The sequence below is a fragment of the Pipistrellus hanaki genome, assembly GCF_964339955.1.
Source record: "Pipistrellus hanaki genome assembly, chromosome: 11".
NCBI classification, from domain to species: Eukaryota; Metazoa; Chordata; class Mammalia; order Chiroptera; family Vespertilionidae; genus Pipistrellus; species Pipistrellus hanaki.
The window spans coordinates 40,549,791-40,574,476 of NC_140513.1; the positions used below are offsets into that span (position 1 = coordinate 40,549,791).

The window sequence follows — 24,686 nt, forward strand, 5'->3', positions numbered from 1 at the left end:
AGTGGTGTTAGAAGAAGTTTAAGCTTAAAAAATTTGGCTCTCAAAAGAAATTTTAATCGTTGTACTATTGATATTTGGCTCTGTAGACTAATGAGTTTGCTGACTACTGGTATAGGATATTGCTGTAAGGCATTATTTCAGGTTTATAGGTTTTGTTTCTCAACTGAAGGTTGGAGAGTAAGGATGAGTGAATCTGGTGTCAAACTTTAAAAATATACATGGAAGGCATGGCACCAGCCCCTCCTGAGTAGAGCAGAGGGTAGCCTTTTATCTTCAAACATTTTCTAGGTAATTCTGGTATGTGCCTTTCCCCTACCTCCCATAGGTGTGAGGACGCCCTCATTTCTTTCACCCATAAATCACCAAGGACCATCTAGGGGGCTCCCATAGCAGCCTGCAGCTCCTTCTCACCACGTAGCTGGAGTGGCCCTTGTCCAGCTCGGTGAAGGGAGTGGTACCTGCGGGTCTGGTTGAGTCTGAATGTCCCCACGTCCAGATTCTGGAGCTCCCTCTCCTGTGGGTCCCACACTGTCCTAGTGCCTGAACCCACGTACCTCATTCCTCACGTCAGGGTCCTCAGAAAGAGTTCTTTATTTCTGTCCAGAGTCTATTTTTATCCATTGGCTTCATGGAAAAATTAGCTTCCTTCCAATTTTTTCTACAAGCTCCCATGAGCTTCAGGAGCCTGGGGATCAGATTTTTTGTATTCACTCCTTTACCTCCCCAGCAGCCACCACATGGAAGGTATCCGACAAATGTTTTTAGAATTAATGAATAGGTGAATGATTGCTGAGGAACAGGAATGCAAGCCTCCAGCTCGAGTGTTATGGGTCTGTGATCTCAACCTGGGGTATCTCTCCTGGGGATCAGCCTGTCTTCATCCTCTGGCAGTGGGAAGGGATTTGAAACTTAATTTGTTGGGAGAAGACAGGCTTCTTGCTTGCAGTGTCCCTGAGATGGATGTGCATTGAGCAGTCCCATGTCACTTCCCTTGAACTCTGTCAAACACCCTCCATCACTAAGGTTTTTCTGGTTCAAACCAGGGTATTTCTGCACCTCACTGATAATTCCTATTAAGACTGTGTGCCTATTGGAATATGTTAACCTGCATATATTCAAGAATCCTCTCAACTAATGATAACAGACTGACTAATGGGACTAAATAACTTGTTTTTCTCCTCAACATTCTGAGTTACATTAAATTTTCTTTGAACAGAGGGTTAGGAAGTTACAGTTTTCTCCTTTTCCATCTCCTAAATATGCTGCTCAAATTTATGGGTAACCAGATCCTTTACCTGAAGCAAAATTGAAGAAGATATTGGACAGTGGCGGCATTCCCATATTACCAGCCAGTTAGCAAAGTGAAAAGCTGCACTTTCTCTCTGCTTTTGGTTCCTGTCCAAGTCCCTTAAAGCTAGAGAAGCAGCCCTAATAGGAAATACAAGGGAGGCAATTACAGATAATTTATTCTGTTCATTTGTTCATTTTCTGGAAGGTTGGAGTCCCCAACCTGACTTTTACAGAGGTCATATCTCTTTTTTACATTGTAAGCAATAATAAAGAAAATGAGCTTTTCACTTCCTATATATGTCTCATGGGTTTTGTTTTAGAAAATAACTTTTATTGCATTTTCTTTTATTGTAGGCATAATACACGTTTATTGTTTAAAAGTGGAAAATACACAGAAGCAATAGGAATAAAATCAACCCAGCACATAATCCCATCATACAAAGATAACTATTAACATTTGCTGTGTATCTGCTATCATCTTTTTAATATGCCTTGATGATGTTTTTACAAAACTATACCGTACTTTTTATACTCATTTTTAAATTAAAAAAAACATAAATCCCAGACATAGACCCATGTCATCAAATATTGTCACAAAATCTAATTTTGATGGTTGCAGAGATTCCATTATGTGGATGTGATTTATGCGCATTGTCTTACTGTTATTTTTGTTGGCAGATTGAAAAAGTTCTTCAGCAGGGAGAGATTGGAGACTGTGCGGAACCCTACATGGTTATCAAAGAAAGTGATGGTGGAAAGGTATGATATTTTGAATACTGCTAAATGGTAACATCTTAGAATAAGGAAATATTTTCCAGAAGTGTTCCACAGTATAGTTAACGGGGTTTAGTCCTTCATATGTTTTCATATGAGATACTAATAAATTGCATATAAACCAAATAAGGAATTGGTCATTGATGATAACTTTTGAAAGAAATAAGCTACAAAACTCAACACACGGAATGTCTAATTCTAAAATGAAACTAGGGTAAAGCCGTGGCCGATTGCCTTGATTCTGAGGCTCTGACCCAGCTGAGGGGGGGAGGGCCACAGAGACCCCATGGAACGGAGCAGTGCCAGCACGCCCAGCATGGGCTCCCGCCTTTCCGGCATGGGTGTTTGGAAATTGGCTGAGGTTGCTGCACACCATAAATTCTCTAGCACAGCACAGGTACTGAGCCTATGGGGGGACATCTTTCCTCCGCACCCGGTAAAGCATGGCTTATCTGGACTAACACTTGCCTAAGCAGCATCACTCCAGACTTAAAAATTTCAAAGAAGATGTATTGAACTCAAGGCATTTATTTTATTTTATGTTTCCCATTGCCATTTACCCCCTCTATGACCTCTTCCACCTCTACCTCGCCCTCCCCCCTGCAACCATCACAACTGTTGTTCGTGTCCATCTCTCTCTCTTTTCTTTTTCTTTTTTAATCTTTCCACTTCAGGACACTTTTTCTTTTTCTTAAATCTACCTTTTATTCTGAATTTAGAAAGAACTCCTTGGAAGTATTGTCAACCTAATAAGGAAATTATTAAGGACCTTTATAGATCTTCCTGGTATTTTCCAAGGCAACTGTTGAAGAAACAGGCTCTCTTGCGAGCTTGGTAGATGATATATAAAACTTTTTATCCCAAGGTGCTCTCATTCGAATTCAAGTCAAGTTACTAGCCCCTCAAACTGACACTTGTGGATTAGCTTGTATAAGTAAGCCTTGAACGTTTTTTTTTTTGTTTGTTTGTTTGTTTAAAGCTGGTGTATTTAATAGTTGAATGTAGCCTTTTTGTAAACTTCTCCTTTTCTAATCTGTGTTTCCCTAGGCTTCTGGCGTCACTTTTCCGCCTGTCCACCTGTTTTAATCTGTAGGGCAGGGATTTTGCAGATGCTTGTCCTACCCATGTCAGGGCAGCCGACGGGATGCTGGTGCCCTATTGTTTGTCACCGCTTGTCTCTTTCCATTTTCCTCCAGAGTAAAGACAAGATTGAAAAACTGAAACTTCAAGCTGAATCTTTCTGCCAGCGTCTGGGGAAATACCGGATGCCCTTTGCCTGGGCTCCTATAAGCTTAGCAAGCTTCTTCAGTGTCTCCACCCTGGAGAGAGAGGTAGCCGATGCAGAGTCCATGGTTGGTAAGATTTTCAGCGGCAGTGGGAAGAGGTGGACTCCCCCAATGCACCAACTCTGAGTTCAGCTGCTTATGTAGTGTGGGGTATGGGGCCCACTAAGGTGTGGGAAACGGGAAAGAAGAAGGAGATCAATAGGTTGAAACACTATGATTACAAATGCTTGATTGTAATAGACAACGATTCCCCAAAATTGTCATGAATGTTTGTGGAATTTAAATATACTCTTATAGTAAGATTTTTTGTTGGAATTCTCTGGACAGTTTGACAGGTTAAAACTTGATTTTAAATACAATAGCTTCTTCCTCTTAAAATTATTGAAAATAACAAGAAAATATAGTAACTATCTGTAGTGTGTTAAATAAAGGCACCATGATTGGTTCCAAAACACAAAAGCTGAAGTCATAGAGGTTTTGAAAAACAAGACTCAGGTTTCTCAGCAAAATTTCCAGCCCTTGTGAAAGTTTCTTTTGCCAACAGCAATGAAAGAAAAAAAAAAAAAAAAAAAAAAAGGATGCCAATAGAATATTTAGTTACTGTTCAATTTATTTAGCATGTTTCTTTTTCATCGCCTCACCCTTGGTCTGAATCTTTCATTTTTAAAACAGGTTGGATATGAAACTATTCAAGAGGCTATAACATTTTCAAGTAGACCCAACCCTACTTGTGGCAGAGTTTCTGTTTTCCTAAATGTCTTTGAATCCAGCAAATATTTAAGTCTAGAGTCACATTTCTTAGGACTTTTCTCTTGCATTCCTTAGCTCTGCCACTTCTGAAATGTTGCCTTTAGCAGAGGAGAGGAGGAAAGGGTACTTTGTTATTGCTGCTGCTATTCGGGAGTTATGGTTGCATAATTTCTGGTCAGAATTCCCGGATTATTTCTGATTTATCAATAACAAACCTAACTTTAGTGCATCTTGACCTTCACACCACAGTGTTTTGGTTTTGGTTTTTGTTAATCCTCACCTGAGGATATATATATTTTTTTCATGATTTTTAGAGAGAGTGGGAGGGAGAGAAAGAAAAATAGAGAGGGAGAGAGAAACATTGATGTGAGAGAGACATATTTATTGGTTGCCTCCCATATGCTGAGCCAGGGATCAAACCTGCAATCCAGGTACATGCCTTTGACTGGGAATCGAACCCAAGACCCTTTGGTATTCAGGCTGACGCTGCAACCACTTAGCAACACTGGCTAGGGCCACAGTGCTTTTTTATTTTTTAATGCCAACCTCTATGTAGACCTAAGTAGCCTTATTTGAAAGAGTTATGCATAGAACCTAGAGGACCCCTAAATGAGGTGAATCCATAAATTCTGGCATAGGGCTTGCCGATGCTTTCATAATGTCTAGGTCAAGGATAAATTAACCTGAATACAGAGGCTGATTCTTGAGAACATCCAGAAGAGGCAACGTGGCAAGTGTAGACGGGCAGTGGTACCAGGAAGTTCCAATTTAGCATCACGGCAAGAATGAAGGATAAGAGAATCTTCCAAGACAGGGTTGGCCATTTTAGAACTCTCAGCAATTTGACTATTCACAATAGAACCCCTGAGTTTTGCAGCAGAAAAGCAACAAAATTCTCACCTAAACGTCAAATGGGGATAAATAAAACAACAACAAAGCAGAGTATTAGGTTCCTCCCTGGGTCAGGGTATGACTCTGGGTTCTACTCCCCATTAGGCAGGTCAGCAGAGAGCAGAAGAAAAATGGGATTCAGCATACACTCAGGCTGACCCTAGCATATTTGGGTCACAGTCCCAAATGCCTCCAAGGGCATTTGAGTACATGCCTCTCCCAATGGAATGAAAATGTAAAAATAAAAACAAACACTGTTGACTAAATAAAGCTTATCTGCAGACCCCGTTCTGGCTGCAGTTCTGGACTCTGCAGGGTGGCATCTGGCCTACCCTCCACATGGGAGAGCAGCTGCTCACGGCCTCTCAGCTCTGGTCAGAGGAGGATTAAGGGCTCCAAGGTGGGGGGTGCTAAGAAAGGTAGGGGTCAGTGGAGGGACATTTTTATTCAAGACTAGAATGGCCACATTCAGTGCTCTTGTTCAGTGACTTTCAACATAGCTTATAGGTGGTAAAGTTAATGACTGCTGTGTCTTCAAAGAGAAAGGCAAGCTTTAGAATGACAGTTGTTTTCCTTAAAGGAAGAAGCTCTGTGGGTGAACGGAGAAGCTTGTCCCAATCCAGAAGGCTTTCGGAAAGAGCCCTCTCCTTGGAGGAGAATGGGGTTGGATCCAACTTCAAGACAACCACCATGACCATTAACAGCTTCTTCAAGCAGGTACTCTCTCCATGTTAGTGCGTTTGGGTTTGTCTCCTAACGTTACGGGTTTTGGAGCCCAAAGTGGGAGTCTATGCAATGAATAAGAGAACGAGTTAGTTAACCTCCTCGCCAAGGCTACATCTCATTGTCTATAGAATGAGGATGGTGGTGCTCGCTTCATGTGGCTTTTGGGGAGATTAGATGACAGGAGGCAGGTAGAACTCTTCTCAGAGTGCCCAGGATAGGGCAAGTGCTCACTGCATGTTAGCTCTTTCAGTTGAGAGAAGGGTTTGCTCCTACTAATGCAAACTGTCCTATTGGGACACTCAGGGTCAGTTCATTCGTAGGCTATGAAAGCTGTCTGGCTGAAGCATTGTCCCCCCCTTGGTCCCAGGGTTTCCTGGCTGGGCTGTTGTCCTTCTCACCACTGTTCCACGTGCACACCTTGGGGCTGCCCTACTTGCTCAGAGAAGGCGACCATTGCACATGGCGCTCTATGTTGGCTCAGTCAACATTTCTTTAAAATCCAAGAATTTCCTAGAGACACAAGGTAGAATGATGGCTGCCAGGGGCTGGAGGGAGGGGTGGAGAGAGTTGTCTAAAGGGCACAGAGTTTCAGTTTTGCAATATAAGAGAGTCCTGGAGACCAGTTGCACAACTATGTAAATGTACTTCACGATAAACTAGGGAACTGAACACTCAGAATGGTTAAGATGGCAAATGTTTCATTATGTGTATTTTTAACCACACAAAGGAAACTTTGACTGTTTTATAAAATTTCCATAGCTTGATCTTCATGGGGCATTTCAAGGTGTTATGTTGATAATCTGAAATGCAGAAGGGATATTGAAGGGTCTGTGCACTGTACCCTTAATAGCATGGGGCTCTGGAAGGGTTTCTATTCCAGATATACTTCCAACTGTATTAACTTGGGGTTGGGGGGCAAAGTATTGTACTTAACTAAGTCTGAGTTTTCTCATCTGTCCTTGGGAATAAGTTACACCTACCTACCTACCTTACCAGGCTACCTTACCTTGCAAGGATTAGAGCTCTTGCCTGAGATTCCCTTGGTAAAGTACGTGTCCCATGTAGGCACATAGAGAATAGTATTTATGCTTAGCCTGCATAGTCAAGACAAATATTAAAAAAAAAAAAAGGGGGGGGGGGAGGACAGGGGGAAAATGGAAAGATGATGTTTCCATCTTCAAATCTTTGAAGAAGAAGTAAACTTATTCTGTATTATTCCAGGAGTAAAACAAGCATCATGGGCCTTAAGTTATAGGGTGGAGATGCTTTTGGCCTAGATTTCTAATGGTCAAATGGACTTCCTTAGAATGCATAGAAGCCCCATCCCCAGGAGGGTTGATGAGAGGCTGAGTGACATTAAGTCCAAGAGTAGTAGAGAAGAAATATTTGATAAGGGGCTTACCTAAATTACTTCACCATTGCCTATAATCTTAATTTCTAAGAAAGGCATGTTAAAATAAAATTTAGAGACAAAAGTCTTCCCATAAATCATTGGTCCCTACCCCAGGCGTCAACGGTGCATCTGTACTAACCCTGACTTCTCTCTTGGCAGGAGGGAGATCGCCTTAGTGATGAAGACTTGTTCAAGTTTTTAGCGGACTACAAAAGATCTTCTTCCTTACAGAGAAGAGTCAAGTCCATTCCAGGTGTGGATGGCTTGTCTTTATCCTCTTTAGCTGTGCCAAAGCAATTTGTGATTAGACACATTATTTGTCTACTGCTGCCATTTATAAAATTATGCGTACCAGATGAGATGTGGGATTTTTACATCAGGAATTGCATCTGAATTGTCCTACATTTTTGGAAATGCTATTAATATTTTCTATTCTATTAAAGAATTAAATCTGTAAATAAACATGCTTTTGATATGGTTTCTTGGATAATCAGATCATTGTTTGAATAGAGTAGTCTTTTTCATCATATACAATATTATATGGAACTTTTAGTATAAAAATAAAAACAAGAAGCTTTGATATAGAAGGTGAGAGCACTTTCCTTATCCTCAGCTTAATAGCCTCTGAGGCACTTCTGCAGCACCCTGGGTGCCAGAGAACCCAATTCGAGAAACCCCTGTGTTTACTTAAATATATACTATTATAGCGTGGTAATTCTGGAAGGGACTTTAAAAATCCTCCGATCTATTTATACTCACTCTACAATTTCTTGCTTTTTAATTTCTAGAAATGGAATCCCAAGAGTTGTCATGACATGCTTTTTCTCCAGCTACAGGAAATTAGCTGGGAATTTCAAAACTCTCACACTCCCACAACTTCTCCTTATTTTCATACAAGAAATATGCTAACATAATTTGTCTTGATTCCTTTTAACATGACAGTATCTTCCTTAAAACACTTGTTTTCTTTCTTTAGGCTTGCTCAGATTGGAGATTTCTCTGGCTCCAGAGATAATCAACTGTTGTCTGACTCCTGAACTACTGCCAGTGAAACCGTTTTCTGAAAACCGGACACGTCCACACAAAGAGATTCTGGAATTTCCAATCCGGGAAGTGTATGTCCCTCATACTGTGTACAGGTGAGAAACAAAGGCTCTTGGTAAACCACTGAGCCCACTTTTACAGTTTTGTTTGGGCAATGCCTTCATCATTCTTTGGTCTACCTTCCTAGTTAATTTTTAGAAAAAAATGAAACATGATGTTTACATAATTATAGATAACTGCTAGATCAAGTTCTAAAAATTATTATCTAATTTTCTCAGTCAAAATTGTAATGGGCATATTCTTTCCAGAAATGAAACATTCCTCATCATCATTGCTTTGGTTTTCCTATGTGCGGAAGGATGTATTAGGGAAAGAGCAATGTGACCAAAATAAATGTTCTCAGTGTTTACTAGTCAGGTTTTTACCTTGAAACCAGCTCTGTCCCATAGAATTTACAGCAGTGACAGAAATTTCTACATGTGTACTGCCCAATACAATCGCCACTAACCACATGTGGCTATTTAGCATTTGAAATGTGGCTAGGGCAACGGACGAACTGAAATTTTCATTTTATTTAACTTGAATTAATTTGAAGTTAAATTTGTAGCTGTCAGTGGTTGGTGGCTACCATGTTGGACAGCATGGAGCTAGTCGGTAAGGAACTAAAGGTTAGGCTGCCTCGGTTCCTTGGAGGCCTTGGGACTGGGAGGGAACTTGTCAACACACAGCTGCCAAAGCAATTGCTGCTCACATTTTTAGTTTTTATTTTGAGAAGATATTTTTAATGTGGAGAAGAATGCTGTAACAAGCACCTTTTCTCCATCCTCTGGAAATGACATTGTGAATGTGTGTGTGTGTGTGTGTGTGTGTGTGTGTGTGTGTGTGAAATTGTACTGATTAAGTTAAAGTCTTCTCTATCCTGTCTCTAGACAAAGACTTCTACCTTGCTGCCTGAACATCATTGATGAACTTATGTGTGTTTTTTCTTCCATTCTCTCCTGCTTTTCACACATATGTATGTATATATGTGTGTATATATACACATACATGTAGATGTATATGTATGTATCTGTGAACAAGTAGTAATATTTTAACATTCATTTTAAATGTTGATAAGTGGCTGCACACTCTATATATTATTCCGTACTTTTCATCCAACAGTATGATTTTTTTTTCTTTTTTGTTTAACTATTATTGTGGACTCATGAACTTTACTGATTCAGTGTGTTACACTCATTATCCTTTTTAATTAATTAGATTTTCACAAATTTAATGAATGAGAATTACTTGACAAGCTTGTATTTTATAAATATTAATATTGACTTATATAGCACTTTGTCATAATTTTTAACTGCTGTATAGCACTCCTTTGTATAAAGAGGAATTTTGTTTCCATTAATTTTTTTTAATTGATAGACATTTATGTGTTTTTCCAATTTGGGGTTCTTACAATTGTGCCATGAGAAGTTTGTCTTGGTCTCTCTGTGCACATGTGTGAATGTTTTCCTAAGGAATAAGCCTAAAAGTGAAATCCCTGGGTCACAAATGATATACATTTTAAGCTTTATCTGTACTGCCACTTTCCCCCCTAAAATTGTATCAGTTTGCAATCCTTCCCATAGTGTCAGAGAATTCTGATTTCCCCAGATCCTCACCCATACTTTCCAATGTGACATGCGTATGTGGGACTGAATGCCAAGAACTTCAGAAGTCACCAAACCCAAACACGCCTACCCCACATTTCCAGATGCACAAAAGTGAGACCCAGACCGAATAAATGAGCTGTTCACTGAAGTAAAAAACTACAGTGAAGAAATCAAGCAACCATCCATCCACACAATTAGAAATGGACCTCTTCCTTTCAGTGTTGGTGAAGTGCACATGTCTTTTCCCATTTAATCCTTTTTTTTAATATATATATTTTATTGATTTTCTACAGAGAGGAAGTGAGAGGGATAGAGAGCTAGAAACATCGATGAGAGAGAAACATCGACCAGCTGCCTCCTGCATACCTCCCACTGGGGACGTGCCCGCAACCAATGCACATGCCCCTGACTGGAATCGAACCGGGGACCTTCCAATCCACAGACTGATGCTCTATCCACTGAGCCAAATCGGCATTGGCCCATTTAATCCTTTCTGAAGCACCTTTTCGTTTTCTAACTTCATTCCTTTAATATAAACTCAACCTAAGACCCCCTCCTAGATAAATAAGCATTCCTAAGATCAAGTAGTTTCAATTTTCCATTTTGTTTAGGGAAATGTAGGCATGAAAATGTTTGCTTACGGATGCCTTGTTTGTATCTTTGGAAACCCTATTCTATAATGGGGAACAGAATGCTTGTGGAATTGAAATAAACTTGTACCAAATGAATTCTATAGTTATTCAACTTCCCCTCAGCATTTAATTACCCATGGGAAGCATTTATAACCCTCTGTACTCCTTGCTGCAAGCATTACCCTTAATTACATCACAGCGGGACTCAGAATGCATTAGTGTGCTGATGACTCAGAAATGTAGGCGTGCTAAGGAGAACAAGTCTGGAGGACCACTATGGACGCGACTTGGCTTCATGGGAAACAGACCCTGAGTGCAAAGTGAATACTCTTTAAGCTGTCCTATACACCAGTGTTTCCCAACCTTCTCTCATGATGAGAATCACCTGGTGGAGTTGTTAAAACACAGATTCCTGAATCCCAACTAAGAAGTGCTAAACTAGAATTTTTGGAAACATATAGGTAAAATTGCATACGTAACTAGTGCTCTAAGACAGATTTTATATACAGAGCACTAAGTTAGGTATGCAATTTTACCTATATGTTTCCAAAAATTCTAGTTTAGCACTTCTTAGTTGGGATTCAGGAATCTGTGTTTTAACAACTCCACCAGGTGATTCTCATCATGAGAGAAGGTTGGGAAACACTGCATACACTATGGAAATGCAAGGCCACACCATTAAAAGCCAGGTCACTATCCTTGGGAATGATAGAAGAAAACATCTGCTCCAGTTTGGTCATAGTGCCTTTTCTTAGCTCCCAGCCCACCACAGTTTTAAGAAACAAGAGATGTAATAAACTTGATTAAGAATTGTACTGCCGAAACTGGTTTGGCTCAGTGGTAGAGCGTCGGTCTGCGGACTGAAAGGTCCCAGGTTCAATTCCGGACAAAGGCATGTACATTGGTTGTGGGCACATCCCCGGTAGGGGGTGTGCAAGAGGCAGCTGGTTGATGTTTCTCTCTCATCAATGTTTCTAGCTCTCTATTTCTCTCCCTTCCTCTCTGTAAAATATCAATAATATATATATATTTTTAAAAGAATTTGAAAAAAAAAGAATTGTACTACGTGAAAACATTAAGGAATTTAGAGATCATCTTATCTGATCCCCCAGGCTGCTGTTAAATTGTTAGTAGTTCTTCTCCAGTCCTCACAGACTTTATGGTGCTTTTGTTTAGGTTGGTCTTGACAGTAACCAGTTCTAGACTAATTCTCCCATTTCCTACCCTTCCGCTGCCATTTCACAAAATGGAATGGAAGACTCAAGTCAGGACTGAACGCCGGGTCAAATTGGTGGGGTGACTGATTTTGCCTTTGGTGACCTAGTCTTCTCATTTCTGTCATTTATCCCTTCTTTTTGATTCTTGTCCTCTCCCTGCACCTCAAAAAACTTAGAATCTCATAGCTTTTCTACCCCCATCCTGCCTGAAAATCGAAGTCTGTGTTCAAGCAAAAGTCTCCAAATTTATGTTCATTATGATATCAGTAAAAAGTATGGCCTAATGTTTTATCTCCCCAAGAGTATTATTTCAGCCGAGACAGCAGTTCCTGTTTCAGGTAGAAAAGTTTTCGCTTTACTTAGTCGAATCCTGGATATCTTTCTAAGAGTTTGCCAAGTAGGATAACTTTCCACGTTGACATTGCTGTTTCCATGACTAATCCTGGTTACAGCTATGTCCCTTTAAGAAAATGAAACAGCCGAAACTGGTTTGGCTCAGTGGATAGAGCATCAGCCTGCGGACTGAAAGGTCCCAGGTTCAATTCCGGTCAAGGGCATGTATCTTGGTTGCAGGCACATCCCCAGTAGGGGGTGTGCAAGAGGCAGCTGATTGATGATGATTCTCTCTCATCAATGTTTCTAACTCTCTATCCCTCTCTCTTCCTTTCTGTAAAAAATCAATAAAATATATTTTAAAAAAAGAAAGAAAATGAAACAAATGAAAATTAAGATTTTCAGAGCAGATAAATTCAAGGGTAATTCTTAGAGGATTCTTCTAATGAATACAAAATATGATTTAACTTATAAAGATTTTGATCTATCCAGAACTTATGAAGAATATGTTATTAGTGCCCTACCAGGATTTGGCTCAGTAGATATAGCATTGGCCTGCAGGCTAAAGGGTCTTGATTCAGTTCCTCTTAGGGAACATCCCAGGTTGCAAGCTTGATCCCCAGTAGGGAGCATGCAGTAGGCAACTGATCAGTGGTTCTCTCTCATCATTATGTTTCTATCTCTCTCCCGCTCTCTTTCTCTCTGAAATCAATAAAAATATTTTAATGTATATTTTTAAAAAAAGAAAATGAATACATCTATTGGGCGAAGGATTCAAATTTCAAATTTGTGTCCTTTTAACATAAATGGCAGAGCTCCCTTGGGTAGAGGGAACTATTAAATGGCTCCGATGGCGGATGTTGTCTGGCCTTGAGAGTGTGAGTGGTGGCCAGAGTCACACATTGCAGGGTTCTAATACGGGTGAAGTTTCCATTGAACACCGATGGAGTAGAACTCAGATTACTGGCATCTCTCTTAAAGGAGCAGCTGCCATGGAACTTCCCATAAAACTGGCTTAGGATAGCCTGAAGTTGCCTTCTGACCCTTAGTCTCACCATTCTCCTACCTCTTCAGGTGCCTCCTCTGACTGCCCTCCCCCTTCTGGTGCACTCAGTCAGGGCCACTGTGTACCACAGCGGGCACCATTCACGTCGTATTCTCTGTGGATGCTGACCCTGGTGCCCCCACCTCATTCTTCTTGCTTAAAGGAGCGGTCATAGGAGAACTGTGTTGGACTCGGAAACATCCCATGAGCCAGCCAGGGTTGGCCATTGATAAGATGAACACCTTCTCCAAGGCAAGAGGTGAACTTCTAGAGCCAGAGTGCTGAACCCAGGCATAGCCAGCGTCTCCTAGACCAGTGCTGTGTGCCACCTCTATGGGTTAGAGGCATGGAGCCCAACACGTGTTCCCTGAAACAGACCCAGGAAAGATCTTTTGCAAAAATCACAGAGGACAGCCGTTCTGAAGTGGAGCAGAACAGCTGGAAAAATTAGGTTGATAAATAGGATTACCCAAATCTGAATTTAGCATTCCTTTTTTCACGCCCAGATTTTAAAAAAACAAACTACTAATTCTTAGCCCAGGAACACATTTTGGACCTAACTCCTGGCTTATTTTCCATGTGGCCCAGCAGCTGGTAATAGAGACACCAGCTGCCTTTTGGTGGGGGCAGAATGAAAAACAGCACAGGCTGGGGCCAAGGCCTACGGTGACTTTGAAGGGCATTTTATCCTGTGGCCACGGGGGCATGTACAGAGATCACAGGCGCTGCAGTTGTAATGAGCTTGTTAAGCTCCTCGCCCTCCCTTTAACTGGTGATTACATTAGGGAAGTCACATAAAGTGCGTTTTCATTTCTGATCCCTCTGTGAGGTCATTTTATCCAATTAGCAGACTGCTGCGGAGGACTGTGCTGGCCGAGAACAAGCCTATCAGTTAGAATACGATTTCTTGGATGGGTAATTAGCTGTTTCCAGGCCTCCTCCTAGTCAGCCACATGTTCTGAGACCAGAAGCCTACATTCCCGAAGCTTGCCTGATAACTGGTCTGAAAGGGAGGCGTCCCCATGTCACGTGGAGCAGGGGTCTTCAAACTTTTTAAAGTGGGGGCCAGATCACGGTCCCTCAGAGAGCTGGAGGGCTGGACTATATGAACTACTAATTCCTACTGTAACACCTTGGCTGCGCTCACTGCCCAAAAAACCTGGCGGGCAGGATCAGACTCCCCTGGGGGCTGCATGTGGCCCTCGGGCCGTAGTTTGAAGACCCCTGCAGTGGAGTTTTGAGGAATACTACCAGCCTTGCATCCCACAGGGCCAGAAAGAATGGCATGGGAAAATTGTGCAAGCCGATCTTGCATGCATGCCTGGAAGATGTAATTGAGAGAATAGGACTTCTAAGGAAAGGAATGAACCAGAAATAATTCTGGATGAGGTGGCTAGGAAGGAGTTGAGGCATAGAGAAGGGAAGCTGTCCTTGAGAGGGGTTTTGTTTTGTCCAAGGAAATGGATTCCCCGTCTGAGCCCGGTGGATCTTCTCCCTGCTGTGGGTGAGGGGGTGAGGAGAAGGTGGTTGTGCCTCAGTCTGTTGTAGAGCATTATAACAATACAGGTGTTCATCTTGGACACGTATCTACCTGGAGACTCCCATTCAGGAGGTCTGGGGAGGGGCCTCAGGCCTCCTTTAAGAATCAAAGTCCCCCTCCCTTTTATGGATTTCGTCTCAGTGAGTTCTTCAATCTGGAGTCATGCAAAGGTCCACAGTGACATCGGCTGCTGGAAACACTGCTCTGAAGCCTAGTCGTTGGTGGTGTTGGTTTTACTAAACTTAGCAAGCAAATGCTTGTGGAACACGAAGCGTATTGTGAGCAAACACTTCATTTAGGAACAGCAGTGCAGCCCAGGCAAAATACAATCTTTTCAATTAGCCAAGTAATGGAGACAAAGGCAAAGTGATGCCTGTTGCCTGAATTATCCAGATTATAAAGACCCTGAACTTAACTTTCCTGTGGCAAGTTTGTCTCAATAATAAACCAGGCGCACAATCCCCATGTACCTGATGTCCTACTCTAAATCTTGGCCAACCTCCTTTTTTTCTTTTTCTTTTTTTTTTAAACATAAATTTAGTTTTATTTATTTAAAAATAAATAAGATGAGTTCCCCTGTTTTTGCCATTCATGTAATACATTATAGTAATTTGTAAGAAATAGTATCATTACTAATTATAGTGTTTTGAACTTCAAAGGGCAGCAATATAGTGAGAACTAAGCTCATGGAAGAGGAATGTGCTCTTATATATAGAGATTTGCTTTCACATTTTATTAATCTGTCTATAAAACCTTCCCACAACAATGAATTCAAGATAGTGAGAATGCATACTTTGAAAAAATGAAAAAATTCGGGAGAAGCCAGTTACTGAAAATTACTTAGCAACCGTTGTAGGTTTTGCAAAGCTATCTTTTCAGCCACTTGAGGGCACAATTTGCTCACTTTCTAGATATAGCTGCAATTTGCTATCTGTCCTATTATTGTACAAAGAGAATTATTCTGATTTTATTAAAGGAAAACACACATTTTATTTTTCCCCTTTGAAGTGTAGGAGCAAAAAACCCCAACACTAAACAAACAAACAGAATCATGGGAAAGTGTGCCAGTGTCCCAAGAGATTGCTGTTGTCATTTTTTGCAAAGCATTTTGATTTGACCTGCCAGCTTCTGCCTTCTTTTATTAATAAGTCATGACCTTAGAAATCTGGGGCTTTTTGGAAGACATAGTAGGGATACACATTGAGATCCGTATCCTGTGGTAAGAGAGACAGTGAAATCTCATTTTGGGGAGGTGTTGTTCACTCTACATATTTACACATTGGCCGATCCTGACTCACATACAGAACTAAAAGAATGTGGGTGAGGCAGGAATGAAATCGTGTTAAGGAGGTTCCATGGACATTAATGTCACTGATTCAACAAGTCACAACTCCACATTATACTCATTCGTTTTGAGTCGACCGTGCTTTTGTGTTACTGCCTGTTAACAATTGTCCTAACAAAAATTCCTGCTCTGTCTATTTAATGATGGCAAATATGTTCTTCACAGAGCTTTTACAGAGAATTCAGCATAGAGGTTCACGAAACATCTCCCTCCCCCCCCCCCCCCCCCCCCCCGCCACCCACCATGGATTTGGATTATGAGGTCAGGGGCAGAAGCAGTAGAAATGGTGATGAAAGTAAGGCAAATCTGGGCTTGCATTTGATTACGATGAGGTGTAGTTTGCCTAGATTAGGAGAAGCTCCTAAAGTCCAAATAAGCCTTCTTTCTTTGATTTCCATGGTTTTGTTAGTTTTTTAATTATTATTATTTTTAAATTAGTTCTTTGAAGTGGCTTGTCTTTGGCAAGATAGCCTTCGGGGAATTGTTGTCTCTTATTTATTTTGTTATTGGTGGGGAGGGTAGAAATATTTTCTACTTTTTAGCTTTTTCATCCTTTGTTTTGTCTTTCTTATGTATTTTATCAGTGGCCCAAAGATCAGCATCCACACACTCCTCCCAAGAAGTGTTTGGCCATCTCTAAAGCAGAGGTATTTTAACAGCCCTCTGTTAATGAATGTCCTGTGGTGTCAAGGCCTCAGACAAGCTGCCCTTGACCCCTTTCAGCCAGAAGTCAGAATGCTCTGTGTGAAATATTAGATGCTGTGTCACCGCCACCAGTTTCCCAGGAAAAGAGTGGGTTTGGGTGGAGGCAATGCTGGCTAGCCCCACAGCACACAGCGAAATAGAACTATGAGTAGGGAAGGACTGAGTTTTGACAATGTAATAAGGCCATTTTTTAGAAACCATGGCTAATCAGTTGTATGTCATGAATTTTTTATCATTACAAATGAATTTCCGCCGAAACCGGTTTGGCTCAGTGGTAGAGCGTTGGTCTGCGGACTGAAAGGTCCCAGGTTCGATCCGGTCAAGGGCATGTGCGTTGGTTGCGGGCACATCCCCGGTAGGGGGTGTGCAAGAGGCAGCTGGTCGATGATTCTCTCTCATCGATGTTTCTAACTCTCTATCCCTCTCTCTTCCTCTTTGTGAAAAATCAATAAAATATATTTTTTTAAAAAAATGAATTTCGGCCAAAGCCAATTTGGTTCGGTAGATGGAGCATCGGCCTGCGGACTGAGGGGTCCCAGGTTTGGTTCCTGTCAAGGGCATATGCCTTGGTTGTGGGCACATCCCCGGTTGGGGGTGTGCAGGAGGCAGCTGATCTGGTGTTTCTCTCTCATCAATGTTTCTAACTCTGTATCTTTCTCCCTTCCTCTCTGTAAAAAAATCAATAATATATATATATTTTTAAAAGCCCGAACAAGCCTTCTCTCTCACCACGTATCCAAGGCAGATATATGTTTCTCGATGGAGGTAGTGAGGCATCTGGACAATTTATTCTTATTTATTCAAGTAACGCAGGTGTTTCCTCCAGTCCAATACTTTCTCCTCCAACCCAAACCGAGGCAACTAACAATATTAAAAACATCAGGAATGATCAGGCATGCATTTTAACGAATAATATTGATTTATTCGTTGTTTGTTTTTAATGGATTGAGCACCCGTAAAGGCTCTGTCCCAAACCAATAGAAAAGCAAAAGTCAGCTTCAGCAGCAGCAGAAGTTGGAAACTTTCTGGTATGTGTGTGTGCTTTCATTAGCCGGCAGATTTGTTTTAGGAAACTATTTGCAAAGCCTGGAAAAAATGTGCTCCCTCCGTCCCTTAAAAGAACATGCAGGTTGGTGCATGTTAGCTGTCCACGTGACAATTCTGACTGGCGGTCTTTTAAAATATGCAGCCCCATTTAGATTTGGCATTGAAATGGTATCTCCAAACTTGAATTTTTGCTTTTTTTTTTTTTTGTAAAACCAAATATTGAAATGTATGTGCTGTTTTTACTTAGGGTAGGTTTTTATTAAAAATGTGTTGTTTTAGCCCAGCCAGCATGGTTCAGTGGTTGAACTTCTGCCCAGGAATCAAGAGATCACTGGTTCGACTCCCAGTCAGGGCACATGCCTCAGTTGCAGGCTCCTTAGGGGGGCCTGCAGGAGGCAGCCAATTGATGATGTTTCTCTATCATCAATGTTTCTATCTCTCTGTCTCTCTTCTTTCCTCTTTCTCTAAAAATCAAGAAAAACATTTTTTAAAAACAAAATAATTTTTAATTTAGGAAAAGAACACTGAAAATAGGGTTCTAATAAACCAAGATCGATGTATTTAACAAATTCTGAGCCTTCCCCATGTGGGAATTACAAGGAATATCCAGATAACCCACATCATGGGTTCCGTGGGCATAGCTGGGAGTTGGAAGAAAGGCAGTTATCCCGTGAGCCTTTTGACTATTTTGTCAGTGTCAAGTTTTTAAAAGCTTTAGAAAAAAATTGTGGAATATAAACTTTGGATTTCGGTATCTTCCCATCTGCCCCTGCTTTGTCACTCTCCTTGTCACCCTAAGCATCCAGATCTTCCCCGGACCAGTGCCTCGTGATTAATAATCACCCTTTCTCCACTCACACCTACCGTCCTCTTTGTAAGAGGAAAAGGAACCGAGTAAACTAATTCATACTAAGGTGGGCGTGAATGATATGTAAACCACTTAATACATTAAATCTGGTAAGCAGTGTTTCAAAAGAATATTTAGTAATGTGGATATCTTAATTCATAAAATTTCAGCTAGTTCCACAAAGTATGGTTTAATTTCTTTTTTAATTACAGTTTATATTCAGTATTATTTTGTATTAGTTTCAGGCCTACAGCATAGTGGTCAACAAAGTATTATTTTCAAAAAATTTCAAGCAAAGTTAGATTTTTAAAGAATTTCATTTCATTGATTGATTTTAGAGAGAGAGGCCGACAGACATCAACTTGTTGTTCCACTTATTCATACATTTATTGGTTTCTTGCATGTGCCCTGACTGGGGGTTGAACCTGCAACCTTAGTGTATCTAGATGATGCACTAACCATTTACACATGATGAGCTACCCCAGCAGGGCCTAGAGATTTATTTTTTCTTAAAGTAGTCAGTTTTCCACAGCTGGTTTCAAATGTTTATGTATTTGTGATTCTTTTCACTGTGAATTTGATCCAGATACTATCTAAAAGAGTAAACATCCCAACTTTCCTATTGGGTCTTTTGCTATTGAAAAGTAGTTGGACTTTTCTTAAACAAGTGAGTGGATTTTAAGGAGAGCTCAGGTACTTTTACCTGTTTTTTTTTTTTTAAAGAAAACGTTCTCTTTGCCCCAGCTTGAGTTCCTGCTTTACTGAACAGGAGGAATGCTGATTTTGCAAGCCCTTCCTTAAGAGGAATTGTTACCTTTCTCATAAGAAAAAGGGATGGGAATTGAGGTAATAGAAGAGGTACTCTGAAAATGTAGGATATGCGAGCATTTAGTCCATGTTCAAAGACAAATTATTAGTAGTAATAATAGTTGTTCAGTATAAAGACACCATATCGGATGTTCAAATTGTAGTTCACCAATTGGGAAAGAATGGATTATTTTTCCCTTCAAAATCTTTAAAAAGTGGTGCAATAACAAGTATAAGAGTTAGCTGGTTTTCTGTTTGCTTTTCTTGCTCTCATTTGATTTCTGTTTTAGAGTGCATTTTTTAAAAACATAACATGACTAGAGAGAGAGAATATTGGGTCATTTATTGTAGTATTTCTAAACAATTTGGATAACATTTTGTCTCTAGTTACTTAACTGATTTGCTTGTTGTGGGGGACGAGGTTAGAGGTCCCCAATGTCCAGAATACAGTGCCAGCATTTACACAAAACATTGTGGCCTAGCCCACAGAGCTGAGGTTACTGAGGGGCAAGCTGCTGCTTGGGACGGCACCCCCAGCGCCTCCTCCCACTCTTGTGCCATTTCCCAGGGCAGGCAGCCTGTGCGGGCTCTGACTGGTGCTGATTCCTGAAGATGGAACATTCTCTACACCCTACACAGCAGGGGTTTTCTTTCCATTTCTCACTGTTTCCTTTGTGAGTTTGTGCTTTGATTTAACCTAAAGTATTAGAAATAGGAATAAACACAGACATGGCATTAGACAAGGAATAAAAACAAGACAGGATATGGCTAATGTTTTATGCTTGTACATTTATTTATAAACTTTCCGATTCTAAAAGGTATCTGAGGCAGTTTTTGGAGATTGTAAAACAAAGCATAAAATTTCTGGGTGAAAAAAAAAAAATAAGGAGAGGGAAATCAATCTAAATCTGGATAAGCAGAATATATCTTAATGTTCTTAAAAAGTGGTTGTGCCCTAGCCAGTTTGGCTCAGTGGATAGAGCACTGGCCTGCGGACTGAAGGGTCCCAGCTTCGATTCCGGTCAAGGGCACATGCCCAGGTTGCTGGCTCGATCCTCAGTAGGGAGCATGCAAGAGGCAGCCAATCAATGATTCTCTCTCATCATTGATATTTCTATCTCTCTCTCCCTCTCCCTTCCTCTCTGAAATCAATGGAAAAAAATTTTTTTAAGTCAGTTGCAAATTTGACTTTGAGCTTCCTAGCAGCCAAGCAAACAAAAGGAAACACAATAAATTATAAGATTCATGTGTCCATCGAATTAAAAAAAGACCAGGTCTCAAACTTGACTGTGCATTTGAAATCACCTGGGGTGTTGTTAAAATGCAGGTTCTGACTCAGCAAGCCACTGGTGAGTCCTAACTGGCCCAGGGGGTTCTGCTCCTCCACGGACCGTTCTTAGAGAACCAAAGGCTTAGCTCTGTGCAAGTGCGCATTCACAGCTCCTGCTCCCACCTAATATATATATAACCATGTTTGGCTTGCAGGTTTTCCAGGTAGTTCCAGAATATACCAAATATTGAGCCCTACTATTTCTAACTTCATTTGCTCTTGATGTATTGAAAACATCAAAACCTCTGTCTGCCACTGAGGGACAGTAGTTATTCTCATCTTCTAAGTTAACTGTGTTATTTCAAACGTTTTTTTTTTTAAAAAAAGTTTGTTTGAGGAAACATTCTTTAGCCCTTGTAAGTAATACAATAAAAAGCCACATTATAATTTTCTGGTGAGAATGATTGTTGACCAAAGATACTGTTTATGGTTGTTCTTAGAAATAGCAATGATTATGGGCAACAGGTCGAGTATTAGCTTCAGAGCACCCAGATGTGAATTGCACTGTGCTAGCTGTGTCGCTTCCTGCAAGTTATGCATTCTATCTGCGCTTCAGTTTTATCATTTTCGTAATGAGGCTCATTGTAGTACCTATCAAAGTTACTATTTTCTACTATTCGAATAGTGTCTTCACATAGTAAGAATTAAAAAACCTTAGCTATTTTTATTACATTTAAAATAAATTTTCCTTAAGAAATAAAATAAAATAAAAAGTTCCTGGCAATGAGTGGGAATGGTAAGTAAAAAACACCTCCTCAGCTGCTCACCTTGCAAAAGTAGCGCAAACTAAAATATTGAGATTTGCAATTTTCTTTGGGATGCTTGAATAAAAGACACCAGATAATGGTAAGATATTGGTGATATTAGTAGGCATCTGAATTTTGTGCTATTGGACTCAACGCCTGCTGTTAACCAATTACTAAGGGAGTAAGAGGCACCAACCTTTTCCCGCAGCCTTTTAATGAGGGTGTCTCGTTTGTGCAGTTGGTTTTGCTGCATTTCCACTTCCGCAAATAGTTCATCAATTCTTTGGCTCTGTCTTTGAAAAAAGGGCTGGAAAGGGAGAGTTTTAAAGCACAAGGAAAGGGAAAGAGATTACTTTGAAATTGCCAGAAGAGGTTGGCGAGATTTTTCTGTGTAAAGCTGTTTCAGCAGTTCCATCAGAAAGCCAGGCGCTAATTGTCTAGCTAGTCTACTTCACCGCAGTGCATATTGCTAGTGATCGCTTTAAAACCATCAAGCTTGCCAAAACCGGTTTGGCTCAGTGGATAGAGTGTTGGCCTGTGGACTGAAGGGTCCCAGGTTCGATTCCGGTCAAGGGCATGTACCTTGATTGCAGGCACATCCCCAGTGGGGGGGATATGCAGGAGGCAGCTAATCGATGTTTCTTTCTCATCAATGTTTCTAACTTTCTATCTCTCTCCCTTCCTTTCTGTAAAAAAAAATCAATTTAAAAAAATCCATCAAGCTAGAAGAAAACTAATAAAATAGAAAAACCTATTTCTTTGTCTTTTATCCTTTCCCTTTCTGATATCTATATCCAAGAACCTTTTTTAGATCGCCCCCTAAGGCCCAAAGCACTTGACCACATCATTTAAAACATATTAGGATGCACCCACTTTCTCATTTGTTATATATATTTTATATATAACTTTATAGCAGTCTGCAAAGTAGGAGGAAGTAATTTTCACCTGTAGGTTACACTCAGTAGAGTTGTTGTTGACTAATTGAGAAAATGTTGCAGTTGGTAAGCATTTAATTTAAAATGCATTCGTTTTGGTTTTGAGCTTTTACTTTTTGCATTTTGGAGCTGATTACTTTTGAATGCACAGACATTTTTGTGTAATCCTAAAGTGTTCATAGATATTGAGCTCTGTGCTTATCATCCTGGGAGAACTAAGGCCCAGCTCACAGCCCAGTCCCAGATCACAGCAGGGAATCATCAAACACACGTTTGTAAGGAAATGGATTTTAGTGACTAGATGGAATTAGTCAAAAAAGACTAGTTTTAAAGGATTGTTCCACCTATTATCTTATGTGGTAAGGGCCACTAATCACAGGTCTCCATATAAACCCATCTTCCCTGGGAGAACAGCAGCTTAAATTATGGGCATTACTGACATTCAAAAGACTGTAGAGATACGCTAGGCCGCAGAATCAGCAAGTTTTTGTTTTTCTTTTAAAAAGTACATATTTGATATTAGTACCCTGTTACAGCTTTTGTATTGAAATAAGAGAAAGAAAATCAAAATTTATACCAACTTCATTCAAAAAAATCATATTTACTTTTTTCATTTGTCCATAACATCTTCTAGTCCTAACCCTTTCATGCATATTTAATTTTTGAATATTTGCAGCCCTGTCATAGATAACATTTTATATCCTGAATTTTCACTCAACGTTCTGATTACAAGCCATTTTATTCACTGCAGTCTCATTTTTAAAATTATATATACTGGTAAGAAGCACCAAGGATTGTTTGACTTTGTACAACTACTGTTACTCCTTTGGCTCTCTGGAAATCCCAAGGCCATGTACATAAAATGAGAACAGAAAGCTAGCTTTTTGCTTTATTACATGATCGAATGTTCCTCCACCCACTTCTTGGGAGCAAATGACACACACAAAAAAATTTTTTTTTTTTAATAAAACATGGTTTAGGTTGCCATTACCAGCAATGGCAGAAACATTAGCATTTGCATCAATAGGGTTAATCTGCACCATCACTCTTCTTTTCCAGGCTTTCTCATGGCAGAATTATCCCAACTTTATGAATCTTACTTTGGAAGTCTGTTTTCCAATAGAATAGTATTTCTACTTAAAATTATTTTTTAAAATAGTATTAAAATCCTATTTTATCTCCAATTAAATAAAGATCAGCTAAAATTACCAATAATGATTTACTCACCATAATGTCATCCATCACTTCTGTCCGAGAAAGCCCACCTGCCTTGAGGAACACAGCATCCTCATGCTTCTGCTCCAGCAAGGTTAGCCTCTCGTTGAATTTCTCTCTGTCCTTCATCCCTGCAACCACCTGATGCTGGAGCTCAGCAATTAGCTGATGGAGGTCTTCATTCCTCTGGTGGAGCTGCTCAGCTCTCCTCTCCAGGTCCTCTTTCTTCCTCCCCTGCTGGCTGACTTGAGTTAGAAGCTCAACCAAAGAGGAATTCAGAGAGTCCAGTTGTTTGAACAGGTGGCCAATGTGACTTCTGCTGTAGCTCACTTGCATCTTGAGCTCCGCTCCAAGCTGCAGCAGCCCCTGAGAGAGGACACGGATGTCATCTTGGGAATAGGGGACAGGAGTATGTCTTTCTCTTGGTCTCCGTGTGCCAGATAAAGAAGAGGATAAACTGAGGAGAAGCCAAACTGATATTTTTTGCATTGTGGCTTTGAAAGATTTCACAGTCCCTTGGGGGAACCTGTTTTAGCAAAGAAAGTAGGAGATGGTCTCAAGACAGTAAAGAGCAGAAAGAGTTTGCTGTAAGAATGACCAAATTCCACAACAGTATCCTCTAACTTCCTGGAGCTGCTAAATCACAGCCGTTTATAAATTAGTGAAGAGGCTATTGCTGAGTCAGTGGAAAGAATCTGGAGTTTCCAAAAACAGTTTGTAATCGAGAGAAGCCACTGAAGTAGCTCTGGAAGAACATCGTTGATGAGTACCAAATGTTCTGTCTTTGTTGTGATGCATATGACTGAAGAAAACCATTATTCTTGGGGAAAGATGAGATTAAACTAAATGCCTTTCACATACACTGGGCCTGTAGGTACCAAAGGAGTTTCCAAGATTATTTTGCTATACGAAGTGATTCTTATTTTGGTTATGGGCTATTCTCTCAAAAATCATTATATAGCCTAACTGGTTTGGTTCAGTAGATAGGGCATCGGCCTGCAGACTCAAGGGTCCCAGGTTTGATTCTGGTCAAGGGCATGTACCTTGGTTGCAAGCACATACCCAGTGGGGAGTGTGCAGGAGGCAGCTGATCGATGTTTCTCTCTCATCGATGTTTCTAACTCTCTATTCCTCTCTGTAAA

General features: G+C 40.5%; 2 protein-coding genes across 3 annotated transcripts in view; one reads left to right on the forward strand and one right to left on the reverse strand.

Annotated features, from left to right (window-relative positions):
* Window positions 1-24,686, forward strand: part of DOCK8 (dedicator of cytokinesis 8) — a 189,039-nt gene that overhangs the window by 86,062 nt on the left and 78,291 nt on the right. For both annotated transcript variants that reach the window (XM_084899448.1, XM_084899449.1), the window contains 5 exons: window positions 1,969-2,049; window positions 3,261-3,420; window positions 5,572-5,708; window positions 7,270-7,363; window positions 8,087-8,249. In XM_084899448.1, coding sequence (XP_084755574.1) covers window positions 1,969-2,049; window positions 3,261-3,420; window positions 5,572-5,708; window positions 7,270-7,363; window positions 8,087-8,249 — 635 coding nt within the window. The remainder of the gene's footprint in view (window positions 1-1,968; window positions 2,050-3,260; window positions 3,421-5,571; window positions 5,709-7,269; window positions 7,364-8,086; window positions 8,250-24,686) is intronic.
* LOC311630493 (angiopoietin-related protein 3-like) lies at window positions 17,374-24,224 on the reverse strand. Its single transcript, XM_084899567.1, has 3 exons — window positions 23,557-24,224; window positions 21,591-21,701; window positions 17,374-20,015 (listed from the first exon to the last, which is right to left on the reverse strand). The coding sequence occupies exons 1-3, from the start codon at window positions 24,031-24,033 to the stop codon at window positions 19,950-19,952; spliced, it is 654 nt and encodes a 217-aa protein (XP_084755693.1). The 5' UTR covers window positions 24,034-24,224; the 3' UTR covers window positions 17,374-19,949.